Source organism: Mastomys coucha, chromosome X (genome assembly GCF_008632895.1).
Source record: "Mastomys coucha isolate ucsf_1 chromosome X, UCSF_Mcou_1, whole genome shotgun sequence".
Taxonomy (NCBI): Eukaryota; Metazoa; Chordata; class Mammalia; order Rodentia; family Muridae; genus Mastomys; species Mastomys coucha.
In genome coordinates, this window is record NC_045030.1 from 13587328 (window position 1) to 13598390 (window position 11063).

At 39.9% G+C, this 11063-nt stretch overlaps 1 protein-coding gene across 1 annotated transcript in view; it reads right to left on the reverse strand.

Annotated features, from left to right (window-relative positions):
- Nucleotides 1-11063, reverse strand: part of Slc9a7 (solute carrier family 9 member A7) — a 110656-nt gene that overhangs the window by 63858 nt on the left and 35735 nt on the right. Inside the window, exons 5-11 of the mRNA XM_031344235.1 lie at nucleotides 9283-9388; nucleotides 8260-8401; nucleotides 5676-5781; nucleotides 5321-5409; nucleotides 5106-5219; nucleotides 2632-2743; nucleotides 1745-1898 (exon numbers count right to left, since the gene is read on the reverse strand). Of these exons, the coding sequence (XP_031200095.1) occupies nucleotides 1745-1898; nucleotides 2632-2743; nucleotides 5106-5219; nucleotides 5321-5409; nucleotides 5676-5781; nucleotides 8260-8401; nucleotides 9283-9388 (823 nt within the window). The remainder of the gene's footprint in view (nucleotides 1-1744; nucleotides 1899-2631; nucleotides 2744-5105; nucleotides 5220-5320; nucleotides 5410-5675; nucleotides 5782-8259; nucleotides 8402-9282; nucleotides 9389-11063) is intronic.

The following is an 11063-nucleotide window of genomic DNA, read 5'->3' on the forward strand; positions in this document are numbered from 1 at the left end:
AAAAGAATTCTCTAAAAAAGATGAGTACCCCTACTCCAAAATCTGAAATCTGGCGTAAAGTAATTTCACAGGTCACTGAATGCAAAGACTCTCAGGGTCATGCAAAGTACACAGGGTCAATCGCCTGTCTTGCCCATGTGCTGCTACAAAGAACAAAGACTCAAGTTGAAAGTCTCAAGTTGAAAGTCACATAAGTATATTTTCTTTCTTCAGGTGTATATTCCCAAGGAAGGGCTGTGTTTCTTAATCCAACCGTTAGTATTAAAGCTAGGAAGTTGAAATTCTAAACATTTCAAAAGTTATGAGGAAAGGAATTTTTAGCACCACAACCCTCTTATAGATGGACAACACTGTGTACTAGCCATGGCAAGACTTCCTGGATTCCAATCCTGCCTCATCCTCTCAAGACTCTATGACCTAGGGCATAGATATATTATCTCCACTATGAGGATGTTGTAAGAACCATCTTAATATAAAGCATGGAAATGCAAATGGCACCTGCAATGCAAGCATTAGTGAGGATCCTGATTGTCACCAAGAAGTCCCTGCCTTTATTTGCAAGCTAAGACATACTAGCCCAAAATTGGCATAACTGGTAGTAGCCAAACCCAGGAATCCCTGCCTACCATCACCAATCCCTTCCACCTCAATTCCTATTTTTCTCCTTGGTAGTATATAGGAGCCTCAACTGTCTTTGGCAGCGAGAAAACAAACTGAAGACCAACAAGGAAAGATATACTGCCACCTTGTGGCTTTCTAGAGAGTGACTCTTCAGGCATTTGCATTTCCCAAGTGCCTGGTTGATGGGTCATAGTCACCCTGTGAAAAAATGAAACTATAGCAGATGGCCAGAGTACATCCGGCAACACAGAATGCAAAAAAGGAGTTAACACTTGGATGTGGGGGAGCCTGGAAGTACTCTAGCATAAGTCTTCATTACATGTTGAGGAAAATTGGAGTGCAAAGACATGAGGGATCAGAGATCAGTCATGTTGTTGGGCTATGGGTCTCTAGACTCCTGGTTCAGTAAGTGACTTTTTGACTGTGTGGTGCTGTAGATCACAGTATAGAAGTCAAATAAAATGAAGTTCCTGAGTCTGGGTATGGGGATAGGTGACTGTAATCCCAGTGCTGAGGAAGTAGACACAGGAGGGTCAAGAAAAAAAAAAGAGACTGGTCAACATCCTTCGGTTCTGACAAAGCTACAGACCACATCCAAAAAATGTCACAAGGCTTTGACAGATGAGGGCTACATAGAAAATACTGTCTTTTTTTCCCAGAAGCAAGGAGAGGTATGTTGTACAAAATCCTAAGAAAAAAATACTCTACTTGAGTCTTTTAATTTCTGGCTAAGGAGCTTCTACTTCTAGGCCCAGTTTCTACCACAAAGAGACAGGAAACATCACCAGGGCTACAGGTCTGTTCCTTTTTCCTGTAGCTTAAGACTTTGAACTCTTCTACAAAAGTCACTGCCCTGGTCAGAGCCAGATCATCCTAATTTCCTGTGTGTGATGACTATTTTAATCTTTTCTTTTTTTAGAACTTAATGATATTTTGTATCCTGTAAAATCTCTATACTCCAAATTTTAATTTAAAAGAAAAATACACTCCCAAACATACACATTGCTTAAGCCAAAAGATTGAAAACCTTTCACCAGTACAGCCTTCATGGCACATTGAACATTCTCAAGGATAGTGACAACTGACATATTCAGATCCAAAATTGATTTGGTTATAAACTGACCTTATATTGAGCCATGACAACATGGGTGTTGTGCCTCCACCAATGACCCACACAGTGAAGAAAACAATGAGCAGTGTGGTTGTGAACATCATCTGGCGGGCATAGGATGCTGTGTCACGGATGGCCAGTGCAAATGCCATAGCTCCTCTCAAGCCTGTGGGGACCAAACAAGAAGATCTTCTGGTGATGTGGGGACATGGCAACAACTCCTCAAAATTCATTGTCACATGTGAGGGTAAAAACTCTAGCCACATGCTTTGGGAGCCAGAATGCCTAACCCAGGGAGAATCACCTTAGAAGTATGCAGTCTTCTTTGCAGCTGGCTTTCACAGAATTCCGAGTATGAGAAAAAAAAAAGCACCATTTTGTACAGCACATTCTAGAACACTAGCTACTATTACTATTTAAATGGTTCTCTTGCTAGTGAGATGAAAGAAAAAGAAACATGCATAATAACAAGGTCTCTAAGTCTTCTATCCAAATACCACCCAGTCAACAGATATGCTGGCTGAGTATATATATATGTCAAATGCACACTTGTGGAAAACAGGGCGGCATTTTTCTTAGCAAAGGAGAGAGTACGTCACCAAATAGTGAAAAGACAGGTTGACCTGTAGCAGGGTTTTTGAGACAGGGACTTATATAGCACAGGCTGACCTCAAATTCAATATTTACCTAAGCATGTTTGAACTTCTGATCCTTTTACCTCCCCCTTCCTAGTATGTGATTACAGATATGTGCTACCAAACTCAGTTGATTATATTTTAATCATATCACTGTTTGCTAAATAAAATTTATTTTCTTTATATGTATATGGGTATATATATATATATATATGAATGATATTATATATATATATATTACCATATAAATGTATATATGCTTACCTGAAAACATCATCATGTGTTGAAAATTCCAGCCAATCTTATGCCTTCTGCCCAAGTTGAGGAAGAAGGAGAGTGGGTAGATATGTGCAGCTCTTCCCAGGAAGATGGCAACCTAACCACCAGGTGAGGATAAGGAGCCAACACATTTCCAGAACAGCACTTCAAAACACTCTGATTGACCATAAAATTTTAGCAGCTGATCAGAGGCCAGAATACCATGATTCCCCCTGCAACAATCTCTCAGCAACAAAATGGGAATCATTTGGTCAAATTTTCTACTTCTTAGTTCATTAATTTCAATCTTATAAACACATTGTAACTTTTGAACTAAACTGAACTGGTATTGGCAGATTCCTCAGTTTCTCAAAAAATGAGCCCAGAAATAATCTAAAGTATGATAGCAGGAGCGTGAACTACACAAAGCACACACTATGTTGGGCTCCAATTGAAAGAGAATGACCAAAAAGAAAAGTAAGCCTAGATTCAAACTGTAGAAAGTTTGCTGGGAAAGAGCTAGCAAGCTTCATTTGCAAGCAAACATCAGGGAGTTCAAGGACCAGGGAGCACTGAAAATCAGAAGTGAGGAAACTAAGTATTTTTACCACAAAGAGACATTCACTCATACAAATTAAAGCAGAGAGAGTTCTCTGCCTATGTAGCTTTACTGCCCCTTGGGAGTATAAAACATAGAAAAGGATGAATAAGAAAAAGGAGTTCTACTGTGAAAAGCAAAGAATTCAGGGAAACCAGTCATCTTTTCCTTGCCAAGTTTAAACAGCACCCAACAGAGAGAGCTGCACAATCCCCCGGTCAGAGAAGGAAACTCAGACAGGAGCCAACAAACAGAGCTTCCGTCCAGCAATGCACCAGCTGCAGGAGCCACAGCTGTTTCAGATAGAAGCCAGGGACAAACTATCTTCTAGTTCCTCTAGGGTAAAATGTAAAGTGTTTTTCTGCCTTTTTTGTTTTTTCTTTCTCCTTTCCTTGTTTGATTTTGTTTTTAACAAAAGGAAATGGGCAGTGCTTGTAAAGCACATTCTAATCTCAGAGGTGAAGGAAAAATCCTCAAGTGGTCAGGAATTTTTGAATTCCCAGAGGATGTGGCTCACCCAGCCAACAGGCTCTGATCTGTAAACAAGGCCCTCCTCCTACTATCTCTTCCAGGATGCCATGCAGGAAATACAAATCAGAGCAACATGCCAAGTCATAGTGAAGAAAAACCAATCTCATGGAAATTAAGCTGTTTTTTAGTGAATATGTAAAGCCACTCAGTAAGATCCTAACTAGGATTCTGGCACTGTCAGCATGTCGCAGCTAAGGAGGGGCAGCTCTACACTCTTGCACATGAAACCAAATTCCCAGAAGAGAAAAACATTCCTTCTAGAAGAGTTAAGGATTCCCATGAGCCCTTGAAAAGGCTAAATAAATAAATAAATAAATAAATATTTTTTAAAACGCCAGGCAGTGGTGGCGCACGCCTTTAATCCCAGCACTTGAGAGGCAGAGACAGGCAGATTTCTGAGTTCAAGGCCAGCCTGGTCTACAGAGTGAGTTCCAGGATAGCCAAGGCTACACAGAAAAACCCTGTCTCGAAAAAACAAAAATAAAAAATAAAAAAACAATAGGAACAGATCTTAAAAATCCTGCCCCAGAAAAGTTACTTCAGTGACAATAGTATGGTAGTATCTAAGACCATGTGAGCAAAGCCCTCAGCTGCTGAGCCACAACTGGGCACTCACATCCCTCCCTCCTCTCTAACCCAAGCACCCAAAATGCCCCACTTCCCAAATACTACATTCCCAAATGTTGAAGTCAAAGAACTAGGTATTTTACTTTTTTCTTTTCCTTTCTCCTCTTTCTTATTCCTTCCTCCTCCCCTCCAATCCTATCAGTTTTTTTAATCTGTTCTTTTTTCCTCCTCTCTTCCTTCTTCCGAACCTCTCTTCCTTCCTGTTTTAGAAAAACAAAGGAGTGTCCCCAGCATAATCTAAGGAACAGGGCAGCTTAACTGAAAGCATGGCCACTGTCTACACATACACAAGAGCAGCGTGGATTAGGGCTGCCCAAGCTAGAATCTGCAGCTGAGAGCAAGAAGAGTGGAATCTAGTCACTAGAATCCGGGAACTGACTCTGTTACAGTTGACATGACAATAGCATATCAGCAAAAATTCTGGGGACTGACATGGCCATTGACTTTTAGATCTAATTAGGACAGAGCTCTACAAAACAAATGACTGCCCACAAAATGCCAGCTTAGAACAGAAAATGCTAGAAAAAAAATCCCAGTCCTAGAACTCAAATATATTCAGCTTGAGGAAGCTCCCCACCCCCTACCCCCTACCCCACTACAAATACACTGAACTAGAAAGGACCCAGCTACCCATTCAAATCAGAGTCAGTAATCCTCTTAGTGCCTGCATGCCTTTCCCAACAGAGGTCACTTCTGTCTACAATGTGGAATAGAAAAAGGATACAAAAGCACCAATGATGAAAATGGGGCTGAAAACATGCTTCTGGAAGGTGAACAGCGCCAGGCCCATGTAGGAGAAGATGAAGTTCTCTGCCAGGAAGTGTAACACCTCAAAAAGCTGCATGAAGAAGGAAAAGGAAGGCTGTGAACACTGCATTCCTGGCTGCACTCCTCTATCTGGCTACCTGGCAGCCCAGCAGGCTCAAGGACCACTCTTACCTGCTTACTTCGACTTCGAGATTCTACTGACAGGTTGTTATATGTGTAATGAGCTTGTGTAATCCCACAGAAAAGGACAGCTACAACACCTGTCAAAAACAGTTTCTAAAAGTCAGTGGGAAAGAAGAGACAAGAAAAAAAATCTACTGACATGAAAATGCATGGCATGTGAGCCTTGCATAACTCCAATCCTCCTTCCCTCCCTCCCTCCCTCCCTCCCTCCCTCCCTCCCTCCCTCCTTTCATCTGTCCCTCACTTTCTTCCTCTCTCCTTCCCTCTCTTCCTCTCTCCCTCCCTCTCTTCCTTTCTCCCTCCCTTTCTTACAGGCCCTGCTACAGCCCAGCAGTAAACCTACCTGTAAACCCACAGGCTTCAGCCAGGAGAAAGGTGCTCCAGGACATCAGGAAAAAAAGGGCTGTCTCCAGCAGGGGGAAGCAGTGCAGCTTAGTAAACTTGGTCACGTCAGCACCAGGTTAAGGACAGCAGCTCTGGGCAGGGGCAGCAGGGACACTTGAGATCCCTATTCTTTTAGCCTGAGAGCTCCCTCTCTGAGGGCCAGCCATTCCCTATACCTCCTTGGAGGGCCTTATCTCTTATTTTAAATGTTACAATGTTGGGATGGAACTTAAGATCCCAGAACATGCTAGGCTACTACTCTACCACAGGGCCACACATCCCTGACCAGGTATTTATTTGTTTGTTTGTTTGCTTGCTTGCTTATTTATTTATTTATTTATTATTTCCTTCCTTTCTTTTTGAGACAGAGTTTCTCTGTGTAGCTTTTGGCTGGGCTGTCACTGTGCATATCAGGTTGGCTTTAAATTCACAGAGATCCACTGGCCTCTACCTCCCAAGTGCTAGGATTAAAAGTGACACAACCACACCCAGCTCAATTTTAAAGTAACATAAATTAAAATTTAAGCTTTCTAGGGACTGGTACTATAGCTGAATTGTAAGCACTTGCCTATCACGTTAGAGGTCCTATATTTGATCACTCCTCTACCACACAAATTAAGAAACCTTCTAGTAGAATACAGGTTACCAGGACCAGAGCCAGAGTGCAGAGTTCCTGTTGAACTGGCACAGACGGTCTGTCTGAGATGAAAAATATCATTCTGAAAACAGGTGGCAAAAGCCTATACCTATTGCACCATCTTGCTGGCTCCTGTACTTAATATCTTTAAATTGTATACTGAGGCAATTTTTATTATATATTATGTTTTTAAACTTAGTAACATAAGGAATGCCTAGACAACACAGTGAATGTATTTACTAGTGTTCACATGTGTGTGATACATATGTGCTTGCTAAGCAACCATGTAAAGGTCAGAGGATATCTTGTAGGAAGTAGTTTTCTTTCACCACATAGGCTCCAGGGATCAAGCTCAAATCATTAAGCTTGGTGGCAAAAGCCTATACCTATTGCACCATCTTGCTGGCTCCTGTACTTAATAACTTTAAATTGTATACTGAGACAATTTTTATTATATATTATGTTTTTAATCTTAGTAACATAAGGAATTCAAAGAAATAGAATTGTGTACTCTAAATTGGTGGGTTGTATAGTGCACAAATTATTATGATGCTATGAATAAATAGCTTGCTACAGGATTGACTGGGCAAGTTAGTTCTCATAGAGCTGGGAAGGCCTTAGGCAGGCCTGGGAAGACAGGCTCTTCAGGCTCTGATCCCCATGGATCATTAAGGCCTGAAACATGTATGGGACAAAAGAGAAGAAATCTGTAACTTCTGAGAGAACAATGAGGTGCTGGGGTCTACTTTTAAGAACAACAGGGATCTTCTTCCTCCTACTGCCATTCAGTACACCATCAACAGAACGATCAGCTAAGATTCTGATTTGAAAGCAGGAACTGAGAACTTTCTCTTTGCAAACTAAAATGTGTGTGTAAAACCAAGTCACAAATAAGTTCACTGAGCAATTAAACCCTCAGTACCAGGGTCTTTAAACAAACCTATCTTAATGTGTGCTACTGACATAGAAACTACTGGCTACTTGTGGTTTCTCAACACTTAAAATGTAGTTAGTTAGGCATAGCTGAGATTTTACAAAGAACAAAATACACATATCTCAAAGACTAGAAAAAAAACCAAATAACTTAAATTTCACTAATAATTTTTCCACAGTATCTAAACTGGCTATATGTAAAATGGGTATCTTATGTATTATACTCATTAGTAATGCCAATCAAAGAAGGTATTGTGATGGAGGATTCAGCGTGTATGTAAAGGAACTGCTAGCTCTTTCCATGTTTTTCTCTTTTTGTTTGCTTGTTTGACACTAAATATTATACCATCATTTTGCAATGGACTGCACAGTAGGAAGTCTACTAATTCCCACCAATGGCTCCAGGCTAGTTATAGCTACCTGAACAGCAGACAGCACCAGGCTAAAGTGCTATCCAACTAGTGGCCACTGATTACAAGCCTCCTCTGGGTTCCTCAGTCTCTTCATCCCCTATGATTGATGTCCCAACTGCGTTATAAGAAAGGGGGAGAAGCAACAGAGCTAAGGACAAAGTAGAGAGTTAAATTTCCCATCTTTAAATTTTTATTTGGCATATTATATGTTTCATTGATTGTATTTTCCTTCCTTCCTCACATTCTGTTTGGACAGAATTTATTTTACTTATCCTTTAACAATTTCATACATGCTAACAATGTACTTTGATCATGTGTACCTCAATCGCCTCCCCCATTTTACTATTTTTTTCATAACTCAGAGTCCAATTTCCCAGAATTCTTCTCAGATTCTTAGGGGCTCAATCAGTATGTGTGACCTATCTTAGGTAGTACCACATCTCAATAGAATGATCAATCTAAGATTCAGATCTGAAAGCAGGGGCTGAGAACTTTGTCTTTGCAAACCTAATATATGTGTGTAGCAAGACAGGGACCAAAACATTTTTTAAAAAGGATATTAGAGCAGTAACAACACCAGTTACAGCTCCCATGGTAAAAGAGCCACTAAATATACCTAGGAAAATGCCAACTGACTTAAAAAAGGCGGCAGCATCAAATGCGTGAGTGTTTAGTCCTGCTGGTTGATAGGCAACAATAGACCTGTAGAGAAGAGAGATGGGGGGGGGGTGTTAAGACCACACTGGTTTTACACCATGGTACACTGAGCAGGCCCCACCCTCCTTTACTATTTTAGTTTCCACAGTTCTAGTTACCCGAGATCACCTCAGTCTAAGAATATCAAGTAGAAAATTCCAGAAATAAACTATTTATAAGTTCTAAATTGTATACCCTTCCCAATAGCATAATGAAACCTCAAACCATCTGGCTGAATCTGCCCATGACATGAATCATTACTTTGTCTAATATATCCACACAGTATATGCTACTTGACTATTAGTCCCTTAGAAACAATGCATTGAGGTTATCAGACTGTAGTACTTATGTTCAAACAACCTTTATTTTACTTGATAATGTTTCCAAAGAGAAAGAGTAGTGTTGCTGAAATTTTGAATTTGCCAAAGAGAAGCCATAAAGTGTTACATATAAGTGAAAAGATGAAAGTGCAATTAAGCATAACTTTTAACAATTAAAACACATTATTATAATTGTTCTACTTTATTATTAGTTATTGTTAACTTTTCACTTGTCTAATTTATACGCTAAAGTTTATCATAGGTATGTATTTGTTTGTATATATGTATGTATGCATGTATATGTGGGAATATCATAAATGGTTCAGTATCATCCAAGATTTCAAGCATTCACTGGCAATCTTAAACTGTATCCCTGGAGGATAAAGTGGCTCACTGTAACTGAAAATATCAATGGTCTGCCAAGCACTGACCAGAGAAATTACATTTAATTTAAGCTGCAGCCACCATGCTATGCTGGTGTCAGCATCCTGAATGCTGCTGAGGGACATAGCCAGAAACATTAGCCCACCTGCCTCCTCCTCGACCCCTACAGAAATAGTTACTTACGAAGATAGTACAATGGCAACTGCATCATTCAGGACACTCTCTCCAAACAGAAGAGCATAAAGATCCACATCTGCATGTAGTTCATTAAAGATTGCCAGCACAGTCACTGAAATGCATGCCCAAAGCACAGAAATTAGTTTTGGTTTCTGCTCTTAAACCACTGGTTCCAGATTTTTAGAAGCTATTTTATATATTAAGTGAGACAAGGTGACTTGGTAGCCAGCAAATGAGTCAAAGACAGATGATTTGTCTGATGGGAGGGAAAATGGTAAGCCTAGATGAGGTCTGATGTGGTCATTGAGTCTGATGATCCCTGTACCTGAGTACACTGCTGCCTGCCTTACTCCCTCCATACATCGAAAATACCTTATATAGAACTGGGGGAAGCACTTATATAATTTGTCTCTTTTTGTGGGTTGGCAAATGTTTAAAGACAGAATCCTACTTTTTGACCCCTATGTTCCCAAAACCCAGCACCAAGGCAGGGAACAGGAAAGACTGTGATCATCATGGCTTTGTCCATGCAAATTAGCTGTAATTTACTTGTTAGGGAATAAAGAACTAAGAAAGGGTCTCTTATATAGCCCAGGCTGGCCTGGGACTCACAATCCTCCTGCCTCACTCCCTTGATTGTTGAGATTACAGATATGAATCACCATGCTCAGTTCATATTTATACTTCTCTCAGTTTTTATATTTCTGAAGCTTGTAAGAATCAACTATTCACTGAATCAGTAGTTCTCCAACTTTTAACCTCTAAATTCCTTTATATTCTAAAACCTGTGCTCCCAATGCTGATATTTATTTTAATGACTAAAGCAGAAAAATAAGTATTTGTGAATTTAAAATAACAATGATCTTTTATGCACTAACATGAAATATTTTAATAAAAAGTACACTTTATAAAATAAAAACCTGAAAAGAAGGCATTGTTCTACATTTTTATAAATCCCTTCAGACTCTTAGATTAACAGAAGGTAGATGCTTCTCACAGTTGTATCTATATCTAAGGGACAGATAATATCATGTTCTTGCACAACCTCTAGAAAACCCCACTGTACACATGGGAAAGAAGAGAGTAAAAGGGATAAATAACGTATTGAAGTTATTATGAAATGACTTTTGACCTGATAGGCCTGTGAAAGGGTTCGTGACACCCCCAAGCACTCCCAGAGCATACACACTGTGACTTACTCTAGAGCATGGTTTCTCAACCTTAGTTTTACTGGTGTTTGGGACCAGATAATAGCTTTCCTGTAGGAGCTGATCTGTGTACCTCAAGATGGTTACCCATATCCCTAGCCTCCATCAGCAGGAGAGGATAGAGAAGGCCAGATACAAGCATCCAGCTTACCCCCACAAGACAATAAAAGTACTACTGAAACTCAAAGGTGTATAGTAGAAACATGAAGGTCCTAGATGCCCAGCTGGAACAGAAGTTGTGGTACTAGGCCACTGGAAAGATTCAAGATAAATATCTACTTTTGTTTAAGCCAGTATCGGCCAGGTTTTTCTGGTATATGTAGCCAAAAGCACCACTACTTATGGAATTAGAACACCAAACCAAATATTTACTTTAGTAAGTGTAAGCAAGACAATTTTCTTACCAACAACCAATTCAAGAATTTTCCAGCCCCCTTCATTCAAAATAACTGCTGTGTGAATTTTATAGTGACCTTTTTTCCTTTCTTTATAGTTTAGTCACTCAAATACATATCCCCTGACATTATCATTTTATTCTACACATTTTAAAGAAAATGGAATTTAAAAAAAAAAGAAAAA